The following is a 26,134-nucleotide window of genomic DNA, read 5'->3' on the forward strand; positions in this document are numbered from 1 at the left end:
AAATCTGAAGCAAAGATGCATGAGGTCTGGTGACGAATATGACTTAGAAGGAAGAGCGGGCCCACGCTCCATGTCCTGCCGGGAAGGAAGACCAGAACTCAAAGCACATTACTTAGAAGTCTAGGCACTCTGAAACTCTGCGGAACGATCTTCCTGCTCTCTGTGCACTGTAAAAAAACTAGCCTGAAAAACTGTTTGGAACTTCTCTCAAGATAATTTTTAACTGACAAAATGAGGTTGATTCCGTCCCTATTGCTACACAATTGATAAAAAGGAAACCCACAGAGAGTTTTACAGTTGAAAGCTGCTTCAAATCAAGCTTAACAACAGCTTTTATAAAACTGCATGTTCATTTACATTTTCCTCCTGATATTATTTTTAAATAGGGGTAAAGGGGTGGCCAAGGCTTACATGAGTCCTCCTCTTGTTCTACTCTTGACAACCTTTAATCTTTGAGAATGTCAACCATATGTCCCACCTTAAGCTAAAAACAAAGTTTACTTGCCCTTGCTAGGTGGCTCAGTTGGTTGTGGGTTTGATCCCCACTCAGGGCACATACAAGAAGCAACCAATGAATGCACAACTAAGTGGAGCAGCAAATCAATGTTTCTCTCTCTCTCTCTGCCTTCCTCTCTCTCTTTCTCTCACTAAAATCAATAAATACATTTTAAAAAAGTTTCCTTGAAGCTCTTTGGAGGGCAGTTTGGTTTAGCTAAGCAGAATTTTCAATATGTGTGTTATCTGACCCTGTAATTTCACTTCTGGAATTCACCATACAGAAATACTTGGACAAATGTTCCACAAATAAGCACCAGGATTTTACTGCAGCACTGGTTATAATAAGACCACAAACAAACAACCGCTAAATGTCTATCAACAGGAAATTAAATTATGAAATAAATGGACAATTATTCACCAGTTTAAAAATAAGATAAGTGTGTACGAACTGACATAATAAAGTGAATAAGGCAATGTACAGAAGAGTATGGGGGTCTAGTATAAGCCCATCCTTGTGAGAGAAATTTACAGATGTGAGTTTGTGGGTATATAAACATGTACTTATAAAAACACACACTTTTAAATTTGCAATTAAGAAGATCTGGAATTATCTCCAGGGGGTAATCTTTGGAAAGTGGATTTTGGATGGGAGAACAGCAAAAACAATATTCACTTTTTATACTTCTGTATTATTTGACATTTTTGCAACCAGTCTATTTCACTTTGTGGTAAAAACCATTAAAAAAAATAATAAAGCTATCTGGCATCTAGATCTCCTGACCTGCCCCTTTCTTCATCAATTCCTGCTTCTGAAAGTGGCACGTGGAGTGATGGCACAGGCGCTGTGCCTCCCAGGCGCAAGCGCCTCTTAAAGAGCACAGACTGGGGAAGATCTGCCAGCGACACACTCGCCGTTTGGTGCCCAAGTGCCACTAAGTAGGGGACAAAGGGCAAGCAGCTGCCTCCACGCTGGCTCTCTTGGTTTAACAGACAAGGACCCTACCTAAACTAGAAAAGACGACAACGTAGGAGAGACGGGGACTGAGACACCAGTGAGCCGAGGCGAGAAGGGCACTGAGACTCATTTTCTCTCCCTTTCCCAATAAGTGGCAAGTTGCCTGGACTTTCTTTAATTCATCCTTTCATTTGAGGGTGTAGAACCACGCTGTCCAGCAAGGTCCCTGTGGCTACTTCTAAGCGAGATGGGCTGTAAGGGTAAAATTCACACTGGAGTTCGAGGACTTAGTACAAAAAAATGTAAGATACTGTACTTCATTCATTCATATTTTTATACTCATTGTATATTGATATAACAGTATTTTGAATATACTGTGATAAGATATATTAAAACTGCATGGAATATCTATATAGTTAAATGTTTTAAAAAAGGACTGGCAGGGTGGAGAGGGACGCAGTGCACACATGCACACGTACACTCACGCCAATTGTATTGTTGTCCTCTATCTTTTAAAAATTTTTATTGAACTTATTGGGGTGACATTTGTTAATAAAATTATATAGGTTTCAGGTGTACAATTCTATACTACATTGTCTGTATATTGTCCTGGGTGTTCACCACCAAGAGTCCAGTCTCCTTCTGTCCACCATTTATTCCCCTTTGTCCTCGTCTCTCTCTCCCAAGGCCATTTTCCTCTGGTAATAACCGTGCTGTTGTCTGTGTCTATGAGCTTTCTTTCCTTAATCCCTGCACCTTCCCCACCCAGCCTCCCAACCCACCTCCCCTCTAATAGCTGTCACTCTGTTCTCTGTGTCTACGAGTTGGTTTCTATTTTGTTTGTTTATTTTGCTCATTAGACTCCCCACGTAAGTGAAAGCAGTAATATGCTCTATCAAAAAGTGTGTGCCAGGCCTGGTAACAGTTCCAGAAATGACCCAGAAGCAAAGGAGACCAGTGTTAGTGTGAATCTTGGACATTATTCACTCCTATGTTTTAAAAACCCTTTTAAATCCCCCATATATTAAAGATGAGCCCAAGCCGCCCAGGATGAAGCTGGGGACAGTGCCTGAAGGGTGGGGAACTCGGGACTGCCAAGAGGGGGTACCCGCAGGCTCTGTGAGGCTGTGTGGATGCCTCAGACGTGGTGTCCTGTCCCGGCTTCTCCATCCTATAGAGGAAGACACTAAGCTCCAGAGGTCGGTGGCGTGCCTTTGGTCACAGAGACGGCCGAGGCAGGGCCGGCACACAGACTGGGGGTCTGGTTCCTAAGAAAGAACACTGCATCCCATCATCGCTGCAGGGGCCCCGAGTACCTGGAAGGAACGGGGCTGAGAAAAGCACAGAGGAGCCGCTGAGGTTGGAGCGGGGCAGGGGTGGCCGGTCTCGGCCCTGAAGGGGCAGTTTCCACATTTAGCTTTCAAAGAGGAAAGGGCAGGTAGGCACCCAGGATGAGAGAAGTGCACGGGTTCTAAGGAGGAAAACATCGAGGCTTAATTTGGGTCCAACTGGTAGGTCACTTTCGCTAACATCTCAGAGACCAGAATGAACAGGCTTCTTTAGAAGGTCTGGAGGGCCAAGGGCCCTACACCAGTTTTTACACGTTTTTAACAAGGGGTGACACTAGGAAGACTAATTTATTCTAAGTCAAGGAAGGGACAGGAAACAGAATAACAGGCTGCTGGGCTACTGCTCTTTTGTGATTGACAAATTGGGGCGATGGAAGTAGTGACAAGATCTGAGACAGAATCCACAGGACCTGATACAGGAGAAGGATGGAGGGGAACCGAGGCGAGTCCAAGGACCCGGCCAGGTAACTGGGCATGCGGGTCCCGTTAATAGGAACAGAGAAGGCATTGGGAAGAGTGGGTGTGAGGGTCTGGTGAAGGGAAGTGGCCTGTGAGGTGGCCCATACGGAGTCAGTCCATCAGGGAACTAACTGACCTGTGGCTCTGGAACCCACCTGAGAGTAACCTGCATCTTATCTAGACAGAACTCTTTGGGAACACCTGGAAGAAGGGAGGTCTGGAGGAAGGGAGATGAGGAAGAGATCGTAAAGGAACGGGCAGAGGCACCCGGGACTGTGCTCTTCGCCCACAAGCAAGGGCAGGGAGGGTGCCACGGAATGGGGCCACAAAGCTCAAACACCAAGTGAGATGAGAATGGAGAGACAGACCCAATCAACCGCTCAGGCAGCAGCTGAGTGCCATGGCGACTGTGCAGTCAGACAGGCTGGCTTCAGAGCCTCTCCTTGTCACTCACTGGCGGTGGTACTCTGCACTACTTAGCCTCTCCAGGCCTCAGTGTTCCTACCTGTAAAACGGGGGAAAACAGTATTCTCCAAAGTTATGCTAAGATTTAAATGAAATGATATATTTTAAGGCACTGAATACAGTGCTTAGCTCATAGCAAGTGCCCAATAAATATTATGCACTGTTTGTATCACTAGAAGGATTTAAGGAACGAACAAATGGTGAAGAGGTGGAGGCTGTATGGAGAGGCCCTGCTCCTGTGAGAAGTCTGGCCATGGAAGGAGAGAGACGGAGGGTTAGAAGGGGAGTGAGGTCTCTTCCAGGACGGAGAGATGAGAGCTACGACACGGGGAGATTCCGAAGAGGCAAATCCGATGGAGGTGATGGGTGAGGGGAGAATCCAGAAGCAGGGCAGGACCGAGGACACAGGTCGAGGGATCAGCCTGGGTAGGAGGGAGAAGGCATCGTTCTCAGAAACAGGAGAGAGGGAAGAGAGAGGGTGAAGATAAGAGATTTTTTTAGTTGAAAGAAGCACAGAGGGGCTCACTTTGGATAGCCTCACTCACCTCAGTTAAATGGAGAGGAGTCTAAATGTTGGCGTGGGCATGTGGGCAGAGACTGGGGCGTAAGGACTGTGGGGATGGACGGGGAGGGAACCGTGGCACGGGACTGGGTCTGACATGAAGGGAGGGGAGCCAGAAGGGGGGACAACGAGCCCACCAAAGGCCCTCATAGCAATGCTGAACAGGTATGCCCTCGCTGCTCCTATTTCTGTCTGTAAGCAGAGCTTTCTTTTTTAATGGTGGAGCATTTGGATGACAATGACCTCTAAGATGCAATGCCCCTGAGAAGTGAGCAGAGGGCATGAGTTCATCAGAAGGTCACTGAATGCTTAAGTACTGGCTGGGGGACAGGAAGAGCAGAATACAAGCTGAGTCACTCAGGACCCGCACACTGCTGTCTCCTCGCTCCTGCAAAGCATAGGGAACATTTCTTCTAACCCTAGAGTAGTTCTACGGTTAAAAAAAACTGGTCTGCAAAATGAACTAACAAGCAAAACAGAGACAGACTCATAGACAGAGAGTAGGCTCACGGCTGTGTGTGTGTGTGGGGGGGTGCAAGATGGGGAGAATGGAGGAACTGAGCAAAAAAGAAACGAAAGAGAAATAAAAAACCCATGCACACGAACAACAGTGTGGTGAGAGCTGAGGTGGGTGATGAAGGTGGAGGGAGGCGGAGGAGGGTAGAGGAGGATTTATGGTGATGGATGGAGACTCGACTGGGGTGAGGAACACACAGAGGACTGTGTGCAGATGATGTGTTGTGGATTGTGCAGCTGAAACCTGTATAATTCTGTTAGCCAGTGTCATCCCAACAAATTCAATAAAAAAGAAAAAAATATCACTGGTTGCCAATGGGACAGGAGATGAAACTAAAACTGGGGAGAGAGGGAGTGTGAGAGGATGGCAAAACGATGTTGAGAGGCTTTGGCAGAATAACGCCCCAGGCTGCAGACAGCCCAGATGGCTTAGAGCATCCCAGCTCCCTTCTCTCGGGACAGAGCATTGAGGGTAAAAGACCTGGTTTTTGTTACCTTTAAGAAGGAGACTGTGAGGAGAAGTTCGGAAGGATGGCAACCTGAGTCACAAAGCTGGGATTCCAAGCAGCCGAGTGGAAGGGATTACAGCTGGGAGTGAGAGAGGGGAGAAGGCGGTTTCTCAGAACAGGACTAGGACCTTGGGAAGCAGCCACGGACCAGTGATTGTAGTAAAAGGGAAGCAATGACTCAGGAAGTTGTGGGGAAAGACATGATAGAAGAATGGTAGAAAAAGTACAAAAAGGATAAAATCGAGCTTACAGAGAAGACCATGAAACAGGCAGACCCAAGGTGCTAGACTGGAGGGGCACTGGGCGGGGGGCCGGAGGGGCACTGGGTGGGGGGCTGGAGGGTGGAGGGGCACTGGGCAGGGGGCTGGAGGGCTGCAGACCTGCCCCAACAGGGAGACCCAGGGTGCTAGACTGGAGGGGCACGGGGCGGGGGGGGCCGGAGGGTGGAGGGGCGATGGGCGGGGGCCGGAGGGAGGAGGGGCACTGGGAGGGGGGCTGCAGGGCGGAGGGCGCTGGGCGGGGGGGCCGGAGGGCGGAGGGGCGCTGGGCGGGGGGCGGGGGGGCTGGAGGGCGGAGGGGCGCTGGGCGGGGGGGCCGGAGGGAGGAGGGGCGCTGGGCGGGGGGCGGGCGCTGGGCGGGGGGCAGGGCGGAGGGGCGCTGGGCGGGGGGGCCGGAGGGCGGAGGGGCGCTGGGAGGGGGGCTGCAGGGTGGAGGGGCGCTGGGCGGGGGCCGGAGGGAGGAGGGGCGCTGGGCGGGGGGGCCGGAGGGCAGAGGGGCACTCGGTGGGGGGCTGGAGGGCTGCAGACCTGCCCCAACTGGGAGATGCCAGGCCTGATGGCGGCCTCTCAGTGTACAAGTGTCTTTTTCAAATTCATGTTAAACTAACATACACATTAAGAAGAAGAAAAACCAATGTTGATTACATTAAAAGGTATTCATTTGTTCTTACTTAGAACGACCTGGTATGTATTATTCAACCAAGATCAGTTCTTTACCTGGGTACCATCTTGGGTATATCCTTACTCAAGAAAATGCTTCTTCAGAGTTTTTCTCATTTGCTTGGTGAGAGAAAGAGAGAGAGAGAGAGAGAGAGAGAGAGAGAGAGAGAGAGAAGTCAAGGAAAATATGCAAGAAGAGATAAGAAGTCTCAAGGTCCAGCTGGGTGCCCTGGTGTCCACATGTGTGCTCTGACCTAACCTGCGTGACGGGTCTCCTTTCACAGGCTGGAGCTTGCTTTCTGGTGCCCTGGTGTGCAGACCAGCCAGTTAAGGACCTCATTTACTTCATGTCATTAAGGAGAGCACTCAGATATGGGGACATAGCAGCACAGTAACCAAAGGGAAAGTTGGCAAAGCACTCGGTGACATTTTAAAGACATTTGCTCAAAGACCACTGAGCCACAGAGAACAGTTTTACTGTTAGTTTCTTAATTACTGGGTGTTTAATTCGTAGAAACCAATGATGACGAGCCTAGACAGGCCACTACCACACATGGGTAATATAACCATGAAGCCTTGTTTCTTTCTAACAGTGACTGTATTTGTTATAGTCTTTCTGGTGTCATTTGGCATTTCTTAGTGAGGGATCAGTAGAACTTCTAAGAATTGCTATCAGCTTACCACAATCTCCATATTCAAAGAATTACTGGCATGTTTTATTTTTTAAATGTGTATTTTCTTTTTATGACTTTGCTGTACCCTGGAAAACCCCATAATGTTCAAACCACAGACAACAGTTCTGACCAGGATCACAAGGTAAACTGAGAAGATACCTGTGGAATTAACAACTGTTAATTTAATTTGCCATGAAGTTAAAAAATAATCAATTTATCTCATCCATCTGCCTGTCTGTCCATCTATCCATCCATCACATCCAATTCCATCCTATCCCATCCTTCAAGTTGGCTCGTTCTCTATTGACCAAATTTGTAGCAATGTTTTTTAGTATTAAAATATAGCTCAATGTGGAGTAAAATTGTATTACCCATGGACAAAGAATAAAAGGAGGAAGATAAAATATCCAGCTCTTCCTCATTTTGTAGAATGCTACTGTGGGTCAGTGTGGGCAATTATTAAACCCAGATAATAATGACAGATGGTATTTAAACTCTCTGGCTCTTTGTCAACCATCTGTCCTAAGACTCTTTTTATTGAGTTCATATTTCCTAGGTATTCCATTATAGAATAGAAGGCATGCATCTCATAATAATATCAGAGAATTGGTCAACCTTTGCAATATAGAAGAGACCAGAAATCAAAGCTATTTAATGTGTGGGTTATTTCTTGACCTCTCTGAAATATCACTGCTGCTACTTTGTCATAATCTATAAAACATTCCAGAAAAAAAAATATGGCTTAGTAGGTAAAACAACAGCAAGGGCAGAAACATGGCAGAGTGTAAAACTCAAAGGTTACAGAGTCAGGCAGACCTGGGCTTAGAGGGGGTTCAGCCATTTCAGAGCTCTGTGCCCATGGACACATTATTTATCCTCCTGGCAAAGGCTCTACTAGTTCATCATCTGGAAACTGGATAACAGTTCTCAGAACGTGGGTTTAATGAGAGGGAAGGGCCCTGCCCTGGGTCTGTCATATAATAGACCGATGTTAACTCTCTTAGCTTCTTTTTTCCTCCCTTATTTATGGAGTATGGGCAGCCTTGCTGATGCATACATGCTTACTGCTCAAAGAGTTTATACAAACAACTAGGCTGTGACCCTGAAGGATGATCATCCTGTCTTCTAGCCTTCTACTGAGAAATCTCGTTTCCCTCATTGGTCTTCTCATTAGACTCATTCATGGAACCCTACACTTCTTCACAGCTTTTATGCCAGCTCTGGTTAACTAACTAGTCATGCATGCAAAGCCTCTCTTTGCCGCTAGGACTTAAGTTCATCTTGAGAAGTGCCTTGCATATAGTAACCACTCAATAAGTTATTTGTAGACTAAATGAAAAGCATCTGTTACAGGGTTTCCAACATGTGACATGTACCATTGGTGATACGAACTAATTTCAAGGGTTGAACATGGACTAAATTTCTTAATAATTTTAATGGTTATATTTTAGTGTGTATTAGATAAATAGCTCATCAAATCTGTGATTTTATGTATTTTTGTTTAAAGAGGCCAAATAAAAAGTTGAGTTAGGGTAATAAAAAAATTAACTAAGTATAGCTGTCAAAAGAATGGGATAAAACCGTAAAGGTGTTAGAAGAGATGACAAAATTAGGGAAGTCTGCTCTCAGATTCTATGACTTATGACTTTTCCTCTAGACATAGCAACAGGTGGGTCGACAATGAATCAAGAGTCAAGTGAGAACCAGACCACGCTGAGAGATGGACCCAAGAACACATCTGGCGTAAGGAAGAAGCAGGCGCATTCAGATATCTGGGTGTGACCACAGGAAACGCCCAACGTGAACTGAGCAGGAACAAGGGTCAGATCTCATGGCCATATTCAAGGTCACAGCCAAACTGGCAGGAACCAACCAGGAGACAAAGCATCTGCCCCAGGAAGGGTGAGTGGTAGTCCTGATTCATTCTCCTTCAGCTTTAAAGGCACAAGGGCCTGGGTTCTGATTCCGCTTCCCACTACCTGCAATTATTTCTCAGTTTACTTCCTTTGTGCGAGGCTCCTCTTCTGAGCACATGTGAAGAGTCAGTGGGTCCCTACCGAACAGCTTAATTTCCCAGCAAACTGAAGCAGGCAGTTGCTGCCGTCATCAAAGGGTCTTCCTCTGAGCCTCCAGCATTGAGCCCCCCCAGACTCAATGCTGGGGTGAAGATACAATCCTGTCAATTTTGTATTGCAACATAAAATGAATTTTCACATAGGAAAAAAATGTAAAAAATGGAAAACAGGTTTTGACGAATCAGTACAAATAATGTTTCATGTATGTTCCAGGTTATAGAGGATTCTGCAAGCTAGATTTCCACTTCAATGAGAAAATGTTTTAATACTATAAAATGAAAATTTGGGTCCCAATTTTTACATAAGGGGTGACTACCTATCCTTACAAGTACAGCATATTCTTCACTAGTGAATGTTTAACACTCTAGATCTTATATTTTATCTTTGTTTTCACATCTTTTGGAAAAATGTTGATTTTGTCATCAATTATGAGTGGTCAAGTCTTGTACTATTGAAAAATAACTAATCACACTCCCGCCATAAAAGAAGGACACAATCTTTACATTTGAGGACAATTCTAGACATATAAATGTAATTCCAATACACAGTTCTCTAGTCAACTCCCAGCTACACCAAGTTATTCCTGGGATTAACTATATCGACAGCCTTAGCTCTCACCCTGCCATATGGACAGTAAATTATTCCTTGTTCAGACCATAATCCTTTAACCCAATGTTTTCCACACTGTCTGAGGAAAAGAATTACATAAGGCATTTTAAAAACAAGACTGCGTGGTCTCAGCCCAGTATGAATCAGAATTTCAGAAGGCCGAGAGCTGAACAACTCAAGAATGCCCTTTGGAGGGCCTGTTACCACACAGGTTGCTGGGCCCCAGCCCAAGAGCTTCTAACCCAGTTGGTCTGGGGTGGGGCTGAAATACTGTGTTCCCAACAAGGTCCCCAGTGATGCTGATGTTGCTGGTCCAATGACCATATTTCCAAAACCACTTATGGCAGACGTCCGCCATGTTGCGGGTTCAGTTCCAGCCCACTCACTGCAATAAACTGAGTACCGTCAATAAAGCGAGTCATAATCTTTTTGCTGGTGGGAAGGTCTTGCCTTCAGTTTGTAAACAAAATGCAACATCTGTGAAGTGCAATAAAAGGAAATATGCCTGGATTTAGGCTGTTTGGCAAACATTGCAGCTGAATTCAATATTACTTTTCTATTTCCCTCCTTGGTAGAAAACACTGAACTAGCGCTCGTAAGAGTCCCTTTGGAATAATACCCCTGCTACTTTTTGTTTTTTCTTAGCTGCTTGACAAATAAATTCACCACAACACCTCACTTATCACTTAAAGTAACATAAGGGAAGAGGTTCGGTCCTGTATTTGGCACACAGTAGGCCTGCATTTAAGATATGTGTATTTTGATCTCCTGGCCATGATCCCTTCTTGTGAGCTACAGAAAAAACTGCCTAGTTCTAGAAATGGGTTTCAAATATTATTATATGCACAAAACTATATTTGGTTTTAACACATAAACAAGCCATGCCTGACCACTTCTCTTTGTGAGCAGCTATGTAGCTTTGTTTTGAATATAACATGTCCAGTGGGAATATACTCAGCTTCCAAACTCACATTTTCCCATGGAAGTAAAAATAGAACAACAAGGAGAGATTAGATTATAATTAGGTTCTCTGTTTAATTCAGAGCTAGCTGAACCTGGTGCCCAGGTATGGGTTAGTATCCTGGCAGATCTTCATCATATTGTTTGGCTATTTCTTATGACCTGAAAATCAAACAAACGAATCACATACTCCCAGAGTCAGAGGAACCCCTGAGGGTCATCCACCCACTCCCACACTCCTTTATGAGGCCACTGGAACATCCCAGGGCTCCAGCCTCTTCTTGGACACCCGATAAGAATGTACTATTTTCACGAATCCCGACCTCTTCTTCAGATAACTGTCTAATCATTAGGTTCCCCTTGCTTCTGAGGAAAAGTCTTTATTCCTGTAGTTTTAATGTCTTTGGTCCTAGTTTTGCTCACTCTCCTGCCTTCTCTCTCCTCCACACGAAAGCATGTAAAGTATTTGGAAGTAGTACTAACATCTTCCTCGCCTGTAAACATTCTGTTTTTTCCAACTATTTTCACCATCAAAATTTCCATTATACTTAACAGCCCTAGTCCCCCTCCTGAGGACAAAGGCCACCTTGAGGGTACTTCTTCCCTAAAAAAATACCATAATATGCTTCATGTCCACTATGTCCTATTATCACCAACAAAAACAAAATAAATTATAAGGATGGGGGAGTGTTCTTTTTCAAACGGAGTTCCTAAGAGCTGGAAGTCACAGTCAGACACGACGACACCATAAGGACTGAGACAGCGGTGCCAGGGTCGGCCAGGCTGTGGTGGCCTGGAAGCCAGGAGACCTGGATACTGGACACTGTGACCCTCTGGAAACAGACATGCCACGCTGCCACTTAAATTAGTGAAGACCCAGAAAGTTTCTTTCCAAGAGAGCAGAGTGAATAAAGGTATTTCTTACTTTCTACGAAACATTTCTGCAAATATGCAGCCAACGCTCCAGAGGTCCACGGGGGTGGCGTAGCTGGACTGCAGCAAGACTTCCGGGGCTCGGTACCACAGCGTGACGACCTGCAAGGCAAAGGGACCCGGATGTTACCGTAGGGCGTCTGTCCGCGTCAGCGCCTACCCGGGGCTGGGACACCAGGGCTTGCTTCGGAAGACCACGTGGGGACACCCAGACAGAAGTGACAGGGAACCAGGACTCCCTGCTGACAGGCCAGGAAATTACATCATCACCACAGCCTGGGTGCCTGCCTCCGACTCTGGGTCTTACTAGGAGGGTAAAATGTCTGAGTTTCAGAAAGCAAAGCAAAGGAAAGACAAAACAAACCCAAAGCTGTATCTTAAAACTATTACATTTTTCTTAAGGGGCTTACAAACACAGTGCATGGAAAACGTATATTGGCAACGACTACCACTCAATTTCCAGGCCAGCATTACTGGGACATTAGAAGATGCTCCCAGTGGCTGCTGGATGGGGACTCTGAAGCCTATAGAGCACCCAGGATAAGTCAAAACTACTCTTATCATGAGATTGTGGGGAATTAAAATAAAGCCGCCTTCAGTGCTGATCTTGTCAGAAAACAAATGAAAAGAAAGAAAAACTTAAGAGACGTGTGTAATCCAATTGTTTACACCACGTGCAAAAAAGTCATCCAGAGGAAGGGGATTCCAAAATGGGAAGAACCCCACTTAATACAGACACTACATAATAATAGATGGAGCACAGCTGTAATTATTTCTGCCAGGTTGAGAGGTGAGGAAAGCACAGCTTTAAGGCTTCAGATTTATAAGCGTACATAAGGGTTCAAGTGCTTCTGTTTTTGAGGGAGGGTGGAGCAGATATTTTATGAATACCTGGAATGAAGATGTATTCTGTATTGTCAGAGAAGGGACGCAATACAAAAATCTATGACAGAAGCTTTTTAAAAATATTACTCAGATTCCTTTTATCCTTACTTATTGTTTTATCTAACTGCATTTTTACCAATGTCTATCTAAATTCCCTGACATTCTGCTTTCTGTATATTGATGGTAGAGGACTCGGCACATGAAGGCTGCAGTAGTAAGTCTCCAAAACTGGGTGCTACCGATTTCCTTCTCTCCTTGTGTGAACAATTGCTCCTCACAAGAAGGCCTGAAGGCTAATTCACCTTCCATGGAATCTGACTTGGCCTTAGATGGTGGAAGTGACGTCTGAGGCTATCAAAACCAAGTCACAGGAATTCTGGTCCTGAATCTTTCTTTCCTTTTCTCTTCTCTTCTCTCTCTCTCTCTCTTTTTTTTTTTTGAGAGAGAAGTAGGAAGACAGGAACATTGAACCAGCAACCTTCGTGCTCCGGGACAGTGCTCCAACCAACTGGCCAGGGCTTACATTTTATTGATTTTTATTTCTTAGAGACAGAGGAAGGGGGAGAGGGGAAGGGTAAGGGAAGCATTTATTTGTTGTTCCACTCAGTTGTGCATTCACTGGTTGCTTCCTGTGTGTGCCCTGACCGGGAATCGAACCCTCAACCTTGTGTTTTGGGATGACGCCTTTAACCAACTGGGCCCCTAAACCTTTCTAAATGCTTTCTCTTGAGACGGTTCCTCTTGAAACCCAGATGCCATGCAGTGAGAACCCCACAAAGATGTTCCGGTCGACAGCTTCAACTGAGTTCTCAACTAAAAGCCATCTGACCGGACTATCCTAACGTTCAAACAAACTGATCCTCCAGATGACTGTGGCCCCTGCCAACATCATTTGGAGCAGAACTACCCAGCTGAGTCTAGTCAACACAAAAAATTGTGAGTGATAACCCAATGGTTGTTTTAAGTTTGGGGTGGTAATATAGCAATATTTAATAAGACTCTTGCCTGGTTCTTCCTCTTTGTCTCATTTAGCATATTTTGCTTTGAATTCATGCAAAGGGTCAAGTTTTGCTTATGTTATAGCTGGTTGATATCTAAGGGAGAGACGGTGCTGATATAATAGAAATTAAAAAGAAAAAAAGAAAGAAACCGAACAAACAATACCAAAACACTGTTACTCGGTTATCACTGGCCTCCAACCTGTCTTCCCAGCAGTCCTTCCATATTCCTTACAGTTGAGTCACAAGACCACATCACTGGGTCTCAACCCTGACTGCCATCAGAATCATCAATGGGGCGCTTTTAGGAAAACAGATGTCCAGGCCTTATCTCACCACTGAACTAGGTCTCCATGGATGGGGGCCCTGGAGTTCTTTAAAAAAAAATACTCTTCTGGTAACCCTAACCCTTGGCTAGGTTTGAGCACTGTTCAATTACGCAGGCACATCCTCCAGCTCTTGCCTAAATCCCTCCCCATTCTTTTGTTGACAATGTCCTAGGCTGGAAAGTTTTGCTTTCTCCTCTCCACAAGTAGGAATTCTCCTTACCGGGTGATGCCGCCTATCTCTGAGGACATTACCTCCCAAAAACCACTGCCTCCTGAAAATCATAACTTGTAACATAGTTGCTAAAAAGTAAGGTTGGTTCTAGATGGGCCCAATTTTATGCATTGTTATGACTGTAAATTTCCACTTCAATACTGAGCACATTATAATTGTGGTTTAGCAAATAGCAAATTAGCGATTTCAAGGCAATCATTCCTAGAAGATAACCGGGCAAAATTTAATTACTAACCCATTCCCAAATGAGAAGGTACTTACTACTTTTGCTGAGTAGAGTGTCCAATTCCGAGTGTTAGTTTTTAGCTATCACTGATTTCTGCTTTACTAATGTTTTTAGCTGGAAGGACCCTTACTTCCCTACTTCTCTGATACACTGTAAACAAACGTGCAGGTGCAAACTGTCCATAAAGTTCCACTTGAGTGGGTTATAGACATACACAAACACTGTGAAGTCACACACTTATTTTCTCTCCTCAGTTTGAAATAAATCTAGCATCATCTGAGATGAAAACTTTAATCTGAATATAGCATTATTTTAGGCTGTTCTATAAAGAGGCTGTGATTTCTGATTACCATCATTTTGTTGAACTATTTTTATTTTCCGTACTTTAATCAGCGATACTTATTACAATCATCAAATAAATGTTTAGATGGCTTAAAATAACAATATCGATGTGTTTAGGAAGTTCCCTTTTATTCCTTTTAAAATTTGGTTACCACCCAAAATAGATAATGCTTCCAAGATTTTAAAAAATGTTTATTAATAATGACCATATGGTCATTCTTTTATTCTATTAAATATATGTTGATTACATTAATACATTTCCTAATACTGTACCATCCTTGCCTTCTTAGAGTAAATCATTCTAATCATGGTTTATTATTCTTTTAATAGACTCTTAGATTCTATTTGCTAATATTTATTTAGGAAATGAACTAATATTCATAAGTGAGACTGATCCATAGTTTTCTTTTTTTTAAATTTTTCGTGTTTTGATATTAGGGATATGCAAGCTTTCCACCTTTTTCTATATTCTGAAATAATATGAGCAATATAAGAATAATCAGTCCCTTAAAGGAATTTATATGTAAAACCATGTGTGTGTGGACCTTCCTTGGTAGTGTGCCTTTAATAATCTTATGAGCATGTCTTGGCAATTAGTCTGTACATGTTTCAACCTCTTTTTGAATCAATTTTGCTAATGATAACATTTCCTTTGAAAACATTTAACTTAGATTTAAAAATGTATTGGCTTAATTTTGTATATGGTATTCCTTATAATTATTTTAATATCATCTGTTTCCTGAGAAAATCTGATTTTCTCTTTCTTAATGTTGTCTATTTTTGTTTTAGCTTTATGTCTGTCAGGTTTGTCAGCTTAGCTATATAATTTATTTACTTTTTTGACAGAGAGAGAGAGACAGAGAGAGGGGCAGATAGGGACAGACAGACAGGAAGGAAGACAGATGAGAAGCATCAATTCTTTGTGCGGCACCTTAGTTGTTCATTGATTGCTTTCTCATATGTGTCTTGACGGGGAGGGGGGGCTACAGCAGAGCGAGTGACCCCTTGCTCAAGCCAGCAACCTTGGGCTCAGGCTGGTGAGCTTTGCTTAAACCAGATGAGTCCGCGCTCAAGCCAGCGACCTTGGGGTCTCGAACCTGGGTCTTCCTCATCCCAGTCCTAAACTCTATCCATTGCAGCACCACCTGGTTAGGCTAGCTACATAATTTATTTTAAAAAACTGACATGAAAAAAAAACAAACAAAAAAAATTGACACGGCCTGACCTGTGGTGGCACAGTAGCTAAAGCATCGACCTGGAACGCTAAGGTCGCTGGGTCAAAACCCTGGACTTGCCTGGTCGAGGCACATATGGGAGTTGATGCTTCCTGCTCTCCACCACCCCGTCTCTCTCTCTCCCCTCTCTAAAATGAATAAATAAAATCTTAAAAAAACACCAAAACTGACATGGAGTTTATTTCCATTTTGGGAGGATTATTGTTTTGACTTCTGACATGGAGTTTATTTCCATTTGGGAGGATTATTGTTTTGATAATTTACTGACTTCTACTTTTTTCCTTTTGTTAATCTTTGAATAATATTAAATTTAAAGACTTTTTAAATCTTTAAATAATATGTAGTTTTCTCTTAAATCAAGAGTAAACTAACTTGAAGAATAAATTATTTAGAAAAGGGTTTAAAATTTCCATATGGTCATAACATTTCCACAAAATGCATCATTATTTATGGTTATCTTTTAATTGCTAGATTTCTGATTTCATTGCATCATAGGCAGAGAACGTAACCTCTATAATTTCCATTTGTTAAAATTTATTATTGTTTTCTTTATAACTATTTACAAGAAGAAAAAAACATGAAAGATATTCAATCTCATTAAAGAAGACAGACAGGAAAGAAAGAAAGGAATAAAGCCATCACAATAAAGGGCCTGATGGGCAGAAATGAGCAGAATGACACTATTTAGGATTGGCTATGTATGCGAAAATGTTTAGATTGTGAACTGGTACAACCTTTTTAGAGGACAATCTGACATTACGTATAAAATTAACAGTGTCTATGTCCCTGACCCAGAGTTCCACTTGTGGAAATTTATCCTATAGAAATATTAATACTAGTGTGCAAAGAGATATTCACAAGCATGTGGACTCCACAATGATTTCCAACAGGGGAATATCATTCAGTTGTCAAAAAACAATGAGAAAGGTTGCGGGTTCGATTCCTGATCAGGGCACACACGGGAAGCAACCAGTGAATGCACAGCAGAGTGGAACAACAAATGAATGCTTTCCCTCCCCCTCTTTCTCTCTTCTCTGACTCTCTAAAATAAAAATAAAAAAATCAATTAAAAAAAAAATGAAGCCCCAGCCAGCTAGCTTGGTTGGCTGGAGCACCATCCCGGAGTGTGGAGGCTGTCGGTTCGATTCCCCAGTCAGGGCACACGCAGGAGCAGCTTGATGTTCCTGTCTTTCTCTCCCTGACTCTCTCAGAAAACAAACAAATGAACAAAACAATGAATGAGTTCTTCATCCTGCTCACATACATACTACACCATTTAGTGACAAGTTTTGTCATTGTGTGAAATACAATCTATTTTAATTAACAAGTCATGTGTGGGTATAAATATAATAATCATGTATGCCTACAAATATGTCCACCAGAGCACACAGACATCAAGCTTCAAAAGGACAGTGGCCACGAACACATGGCAGGGCAGGGGGCAGAAAGCTGGTAGGGGCTGCAGGACAGTTTCAGAGGCGCAGGACCAGCCCATGGCTGTCAGGAAGCACAGTCTGTAGCTGAGAAAACGGAGTTTCAGAGAGGTTGAGTACTGCAGCCAGAGCTACGGAGCCGAGATGAGAAAGGGCTGGGATTCTCATCAGGACTGTTCGACTTCAACCCTGTGCGCTTTCTTCAACATCCAAACACCTTTAATTCAGCGTACCAAACACCCACATATCAACAGGCAAATGCACAGGCTGCAATTAAACAACCAACAGGAAAAGATTCTAAATTTACTTTGAAATATTTAATGTGAACTTTTGAAAGAGTCTGCAAATCTCAAAGACTTCAGCTATCCTTTGGGGTGAACAAGACCGACTTTAAAAAGAGGGTTAAGGAAAAGGTTTCAATTCTGATTCATAGCAGTGCTCTGTGTGGTATAACATTTGTTCATCAAATTCCCACTTGATAACTTCCATGAAAGCTAGGATGTAAAAATGCCTTTGGCATTTCCTAGATTTTTGCTTGGTCTCTGTGTATGTAAGTCATTGTAGCAAAGTGAGAGGAATGAGATTCCTTAACCATGTTTACACTGTATTTGTACTACCAGTATTTGTCCACCAAGACATCTTTTTGGTTTTATCTTTATGGAATTCAACATGCTTAAATTCCAAAACAAAGTGTGAATTGTACAAAACTTACATTTCTGGTTAATTCTTTAAGAAGATAACTCCAACAACACCCAAGGCCTACATTTAAAAATAAGAAATTACTACCTTTTTGCAACAGATATAAATTTAATAGTTGTCCCCTAGTTTATGTAATATTATCTCTTATGTCAAGAGAACATCCCTGATTTTAATTTGTTAATACTGGGGAACAAATTTTTTTTCATTTTCTGTTGCATGAGGTTTTAGAACTGTTTCTATATATTTCTGCATCGCTGATTCCAAATCTGAAATCCGTTCTTTGGTGCATGCTCCAGTTTTTATGAATTTTAATTTCTTTTTGTTACAGTTAATGGCATGCATTGGTTTTTAAATTAGAGTTAAAGGGCAACACAACTCTTGGATTGGACATAACCACAAGACAATTAATGTTTTACAAACATCACTTTTACATAATTGTAGTTGTTTCTAAATGTAAAAAAATATCTGATAAAAACACCCTCTTATTTTAAGTTTGAATCATGGCTTCTTCGAGTAGGCATAAATGTAAGAATAGTCCTGACACCTTCTGTTATATATGTGGCTGTTACACACTTCAACGTCAAAGGCACAATATTTCATTATTTGTGACACGTACATATATTGCCTATTTTCAAGTTCCCCTTGGCGATCAAGACAAGAATTGGGCTCCTCATATTGTGTGTCATAATTGTGAGGAAACGTTTCGTGACTGGACAAAAGGAAAATGCAAAGGAATGCTCTTTGGTATTCTCATGGTTTGGCGTGAACCTAAGGACCACAGCAGTGACTGTTATTTCTGTCTGATCCATACAAAGGGGATATGACCGCATATCCTAATATTCCTTCAGCTATACGACCTAGCCCACACTCTGAGACACTCCCGGTTCCAGTTTTTAATGGTTTTATTTCTTCTAAGGACGAAGAAAGTGAACATGGTGATCAACTGTATTTTGATAAGATGCATGAGGAAATGGTTGTAGAATCTGAAGGGTCTTCTTCTGATGCCAAGCTGTCATTAACCCCTCAGCAGTTCAGCCAACCCAAATTGAATGACTTAGTAAGAGATTTGGGTCTATCAAAGAAAGCAGCTGAGTTATTAGCCTCCAGGCTTCAAGAAAAGAATGTACTTCATACGTCAGCTAAAGTATCCCATTTCAGGAAGCGTGAACAAATTATTGTGGACTTTTTTCCTAAGACAAACACTTTGTTTACTGACATATCAGTAGTCTTCTCAGCCAGCTAGGTGTTACCACTTACAGTCCAACAGAATGGCGGCTATTTCTTGACAGCTCTAAACGGAGTCTGAAATGTGTTCTCCTACACAGCAGTAATGTTTATGCAACAGTTCCAATTGGTTATTCAACTCATCTGCGAGAAGATTATAATGACATAAAAATTGTCTTTGATTTTCTGAAGTATGAGGAGCATAACTGGATCATTTGTGTGGATCTTAAAATGGTAAGTTTCCTGCTAGAACAGAGAGGTTTCACGAAGTATCCTTGCTTTCTGTGTTTGTGGGACAGCCGAGCTCGGGAGAAACACTGGACACAGAAGGAGTGGCCAAAACATGAAGCTCTGGAAGTAGGGATGCAAAATATTGTGAATGAACCTGTAGTTAATTGAGACAGGATCATTTTCCCCCCAGTTTACATCAAACTTGGCTTAATGAAGCAGTTTGTTCAGGCTTTGAATAGAGAAAGTGAATGCTTTCAACATATTATTTCTGCTTTTCTTGCCTTGTCTTTAGAGAAGATAAAAGTAGGTGTATTCAATGGACCTCAAATTTGAACCCTCATACGTAACGAAGAATTTACCAAGAAGATGAATAAGGAGGAGAAAGGAGCATGGCAGTCTTTTGCGGCAGTTACAAAGAACTTCCTTGGCAACAAAAAAGCAGAAAACTATATATAAACTTCTGGTTCAAAGGATGCTGTTGGCTTTCCGCGACACTGGATGTAACATGAGCGTTAAGATTCACTTCCTGAACAGTCACCTTGATAAGTTTCCCAAAAATCCTGGAGCTGTTAGTGATGAGCAGACTACTGCTGGAGCATCAAACAAGATTGTTCTCAACAAGTACACAAATGCAAGAGCTACAAATGCAAAGTTTTGCCTGAATAGAATTTAAATAGGTTTTATGCAAATTTTATGATTAAAATAAGTGTTTTAAAATGTTTTTTTTTTTTTCTTTTCATTTTTCTGAAGCTGGAAACAGGGAGAGACAGTCAGACAGACTCCCGCATGCATCCGACCGGGATCCACCCGGCACGCCCACCATGGGGCGATGCTCTGCCCATCCTGGGCGTCGCCATGTTGCGACCAGAGCCACTCTAGCGCCTGAGGCAGAGGCCACAGAGCCATACCCAGCGCCCGGGCCATCTTTGCTCCAATGGAGCCTTGGCTGCAAGAGGGGAAGAGAGGGACAGAGAGGAAAGCACGGCGGAGGGGTGGAGAAGCAAATGGGCGCTTCTCCTGTGTGCCCTGGCCAGGAATCGAACCCGGGTCCTCCGCACGCTAGGCCGACGCTCTACCGCTGAGCCAACCGGCCAGGGCTCTTAAAATGTTCTGTTTTGAAATTGTACACAAATTCTTATGCAATCATATATTTTAGTGTATTAGTGTATTTACTGCATTATATAAATTATTATATTTTCACAAAGATGATGCCCAAGAAGACATTCTACCTCATTATGTTAAACTAAATGTTGAAAATTTTACAGTAAGATGAAAACCTAAAATCTTTAATTGCAAAAAAACTGTAGCTTACAGAGAAAAACTAATGTCAGATTTGAGATCAGCACACTCGAATTAGGTAAGAACAAGTGTTTTTGTGGATGCAACAAAAATTTTGTTCCCCAGTGTAATTTATGTGGCTGCTTTCATTCTGACTCAGTGTCCTCTGACCCTCACTTTAAGCCACAGTAATTTAAAATCTCAAATGATGACAATTTCTATAATTTCTTGGGATTTAAAATACATAAGTTCCAAGTTTGTTTGTTTTTGTTTTACAGGGAGAGAGAGAGAGTCAGAGAGAGGGACCCAAGTTTTTGAGAAGAAATTGTAACAATTTTCCTTGATCGTAAAATATAAATTCAGTTTACTTGGGAATAATTATACTTCTGTGCCTCTACAACCTTCTAACAGGAGACTGCTGAAATGAAAAGCAGTTTAAATCACATATACGCAAACTTACTTAATTTTGTTCGAAAGCTTTACAAAAAACAGACAAAACTGATGCAAGTACAGTATTTCAAGATTTTAGTGCATGAAATAAGGAAGTTCTCAACAATGTAACTTCTACCTAAAAGCTCTTAACACTCTATAATTCTAAACAGCCTTAAAAACAGAAGTATAAGGGTAACTTTTAAAGCATGTTGTGGGGAACAAGGATTGCAATGTATAAAGATCAACATTTAGAAATCTATGACAAAGGTGGCTCCTAATGATAACAATGCAGTTATCTACTAAGCAAAGATAACAATAGGAACTATGGACAGAGTTTGGTGGCGGGAGCCAGCTGGAACCAAAGCAAATACGATGTTTATTACAATCATTACATGTATTAACAGCCTCTAGAGGCACTGAATGGATTTGGCAACTAGAGGGGGAGCGGAAGCAGGAGCGGAGGCATTCAAGGATATTTACACAAGTGGATGTATCTGTTTAAAGTGCTTTGATCTCTATTCACAATTTTTTGAACCAAATCAATAACAGTATACGATAAGGTAGCCAAGGCCAACTCTGACTTAAAATACATGTCAGAGGAAACCACTCCTGCTGAATATTCAATTTAAGTCTTTTTTAAAAATTTTTATTCAGGTACCCTTTCAACCAAGAACCTGAAGAAACTCTAGATGTTACGTGAATCATCCTTCTTACATGGCTACATGCTTAAAGGGCAGAAAAGCATGTTAGGATCTGCGCTGGGTAGCTTCCTTCTGCCTCTCCTAATGGTCTCTGTCCTGGGAAGTGGATCCGTATCTATCTCACCCCTCCAACTCTTTGCTGGGTTTGGCCAATGGGAAGGCGAGACAAGAGTTAAGCGAGAAGAAAGGGGAGGCAGACTCTCACTCCTTGATTTCCTCCCAGCCCGGTGGTCTGGAGCTGGCAGTGCTGTTGCAAAGCCATTGTCCATCCCGGGCAGCCGACTCTATCCGATTCCAGTAACTGCTCCCCCTTTTCCCCTCACGCCTGGGAATGGTAATAGCCTGGCAGCACCAGGCCTTGCACTGCCCCTAAACCCACTTCTTTGTAACCCTTGTCTCTGTTAACAAACCTTCCTTGAATTACTTTATGTTGAGGGTGCCATCTATTCCCTGTTGGGACCCCAACTAACACATTCAGTTTGTAGATGAAAGTAGTGTGGGTGGCAACTTCTCCAAGCCTCAGTCTCTCCATCTGTCTAAGAGGATGTTTAGACTGGGTGGTCTGTAAGATGGCTTCAGTGAACATTTTAAGAGTCCCTAAATGATGTGTCAATGGTAATAAAGGTTTTTTAAAATGTATATTCTGTACAGACCCAAGAACTCTATCTCTGGATATCCTTGCCTGTCCTTTGATTCGGTAATTATTCATGGAGTGTCCCAGTGTGGGGATATTCTCCTGCTGGGGCCCCTTCAACAATTCTCAAATGCAAACACAGATAATGATTTCTGAGGAATATGGATGCGATCCTCGAAATAACTGAAAATCTTTATGTTGCCAAAGTGAAGGCTTGCTAAGGTATCCTGGAACCCATCCTCTGTGGATACCAAAAGATGACTATAATTACGTATCTTTAAAGAAGAAACTGGACCTGTGGGGGAAGGTGGGGCTGAACCGATTTGATTCAGAGGATGTGTGAGAAGACTCGAAAGGCAATGAATGGCACAGGAAAAATGAGCTGAAATGTGTGTTCCCTCCGAGAATAGATGAAGGCAATCCTTGAGGAAGAGTCATTCAGCAGACAGGGCTTGACTGCATGCCTGGGGGGGATGATAATGACCCACTGAAGAATGAATGGAAAGGGAGTTCAGGGATCCAGGCTTCTGACCTGTCATGGGATCAGCGGCACTTACCATCTCCTTCTGAGCAGATCTAGTATCTAAGCAGATCTACCTAAAAAAGGTTTTACTCCAGACATGAAATCAAACCTTTAAAGGTCCAAGTGAGTTTCAATTCAATTTAATTCAATTCATCCTGTGGGTGCCGCACCAAGAGCGGTACCCTGGAAGTCCTGGAAAGGGCGGTCGCAGCCAGGAAAACAGCCAGCTAAATGACGTGGCTGGAGGATAACAGGGGTTGGGTGGGGTCTGTGTGGTTTAAGAGCAGAAAGCAAGGGTCCTGGGCTTGTGTTTCTCCTACTTTCCCGGTACTCCCTGGAGGTCTCTTCTCTCACAGTCCCTTAAATAATTACTTTCTCTAAGGCAAGGTCCTCAGGCAGTTACATTTCTTACGTGATACACAATTCCTGGGGAGCATCACGTGTGGATGCCCCCCAAGTCCATACTTTTTAGAGTATCTGACCCACATTCCCAACTGTCTCCTGCACATCCCCACTCAGAGCTCCCACAGGTACCTGGATTTCAAAACGGGTGGACCGTCTTCCCTCTGAAACTCGATTCTCTTACGTTCTCTCTCCGCAGGCCGATCGCCACCTGGGCTCCCCACTCATCTCCACTATCAGTGAAGCTGACAGGTCCTGACGATTCCTTTGTGAACACCGTCACCTCCTGATGGTCACTACAGCTTCCTCTGGGGACTTTTCCTCCCAGTCTGTCTCCTTCCTCCCTGTCCAATTTGCTACATCTGAAGCTGTGCTCACCATACTCCTTAAAATCCTCTATCTAGGGGTGAACACGCAATACAGGGTACAGATGGTGTACTGCAGGACTGGGCACCTGAAACCTGTATAACTATGTTAACCAGTGTCACCCCAATGAATTCCACTAAAAAAAAAAATCAAGATATGTAAACTTAAAAAAAAAAATCCTTCATCTACTCTCTCAAGTTTATAAGGTCAAGTTCAAGTCCAATTTTCTCATAATGCCCTGGTGATCTAGCTCCCACCCTCTGGTTTTATCACCTGTTCTTCACACGAAAGCTTTCCTCCACCCGCTCAGCGGCTTTATGGTTGTTCAAATATGCGTGCTATATCATGCCCCGTGGCCCTCCCACACGCCGAAACCTTTCTCTGGAACGTCCCCTCACAATACCATTCTTAATTCTTGTGAACCTTGCCCTGCCTAGTCTTCCCCAATTACACGTAATCACAGCACTTACCAAACTATATCCCGTTCATTGTGTACTTACTGCCTGCTCGGCCCAAAGCCAGCCCTCTGAGGCCATCCCTAAGGTGACTTTTCACCTCCAGCCCCTCACGGAGTGCCGTGTACAGCATGCATAAAACAAATGTATGTTATAAGACACGTATGGGCAGATAGAAAACAGCAGAATGGGGGGATACTGGGTTAGGATGTATAACCTAGGGCGGGACACAAGGGTCTCCATTAAAGTATAAGTTCACGGACCACGGCCATGTCCTCATACCACACCAGGCATTTGGCGAGTCCACTAACATTATCTTTAGGGAACAGATGAGTTTTTAACAAAGTGTGACGACCATTTTATTTTTGTAATATAAACTTTTAAATGCCTAAAAGACCCATGTTTTCCTTCAGGCTGTACTGTTTAGATTTCATCTTGAACTTGTGAAACTTAAAATAGTTACCGCTTGCTAAATGACTATTATGTTACAAGTAACAAACTCATTCTCTTTTTAGAAGTACAGTATAGTTTTGATTTTGACACTAAACAATCACACACTTGATCTCTCTCTGCCTTCACCATAGAAACCAAGCAAATATTTGTAGACATTCCTTCAATCTTCACAGATAAGTAGAAATAAAAGCTATTCTGCGTACAGGATACAGCTGGCTACAGAGCTCATCATTTCCTTTCAAAGTTGTTTTAACTCTTAAGAAAAACCTATATGCTTTGGGAGTCCACATAACCACTCAGATTTGTAAGAGAATTTAAAAATGGACTTTTATTATTATGAAAATAGTCCATGACTTCTTCCCCCTTGGTCACTACGTTCATTTTTACATAGGCTGCTTGTGAGATATATTGCTAGTGCAAGTGATGAATGAAAAATGAAGCATGGTTTTAAAATCCAAGTTCAGGCTCCAACATTCTTCAACATCTTAACAGGCTGTGGGCACTGCCTTCCTTAAATGGGAAGGACTTGGAGACCCTCAGTTGGAAAGAGCTATTAAGGTATAGTTTACTCTGCAACACCTACTCCCCCCGCCCCCTAGTCTCTGCTACGCATCTCCATCTGGAAAGATTCACAGATACATGCAAGAAAAGAAAACCAACAATGCAATTTCACACTAGTCTGGGCTACCAGAAATAAAGTTTAAGTCTACAGAGGGTTCTGGAGCTCCCACCGTATTCTGTGCTTTTGGCCTGAAAGGCAAGAACTAAGAAAACATGCTTTGAAAGATTGCGACATTTCATGCTGTTTATTTAACAGGAGTAAAATTGTAAAAAAACAACAACACAGGACACTGACTGAGAGAAGAACTCAGATTGCAGCATTAGGGATTTGGGTTAGATAGAAGGACGTCTTTCCTGATAAGAACTGTTAAGTGTCAGATGGGTTATTGTGGGGTTTTGGTGATCTCTTTTCTCAAACCATTGCATGTTTAGCCTATCTGGAGCAAAGAGATGGGGGCTAGGGAAGGGGGGAGAGAAAACATTTGTAATCCAGCACAGAACATGGAAAGTAGTTTGCTGGACTGACTTTTTCTTTATAATCTTCAGTTTAATGGTAGGAGGCAGAAATATCACTAATTTTAAAGGTAAGGAAGTTGATACTCTCAGGAGTTAAGTAACTTGTCCTGGACCAACCATCTAGCAAATGGCAGAACCAGGTTGTGAAGCAGGGCGTACCTGAACCAGGGCCATTCTCCTCACTGTGGAAGCTGAATGACCTCAGGTTTTTGTTTTTTGTTTTCTTTCCTGAAGCCTAATTATAATTTTTTAAAAAGTCTGTATTTCCAAAAACAATAATTTCCACAGCAATGTAGGTTTAATAGAAAAGCAGACAAGAACAAAAGAAATTCTTTTTCTAGGATAATGGCATCCCAAAGGATTTCACCAAGATGGTCACCAGTGGAAGGATCAGGCGGTAGATGTGCAAACGGCTGGGTCCTGGGAAGGAGCTGGGGGGGTGGGGATAGGGGACAGCTTCCTACCCACAATGCTCTG

General features: G+C 42.8%; 1 protein-coding gene across 4 annotated transcripts in view; it reads right to left on the minus strand.

Annotated features, from left to right (window-relative positions):
* The window catches only part of CDK6 (cyclin dependent kinase 6), a 249,413-nt gene that overhangs the window by 63,792 nt on the left and 159,487 nt on the right, over positions 1-26,134 (minus strand). For all 4 annotated transcript variants that reach the window (XM_066354385.1, XM_066354387.1, XM_066354386.1 and 1 more), the window contains exon 5: positions 11,495-11,604. In XM_066354385.1, coding sequence (XP_066210482.1) covers positions 11,495-11,604 — 110 coding nt within the window. The remainder of the gene's footprint in view (positions 1-11,494; positions 11,605-26,134) is intronic.

The sequence above is a fragment of the Saccopteryx leptura genome, chromosome 12 (assembly GCF_036850995.1).
Source record: "Saccopteryx leptura isolate mSacLep1 chromosome 12, mSacLep1_pri_phased_curated, whole genome shotgun sequence".
NCBI classification, from domain to species: domain Eukaryota; kingdom Metazoa; phylum Chordata; class Mammalia; order Chiroptera; family Emballonuridae; genus Saccopteryx; species Saccopteryx leptura.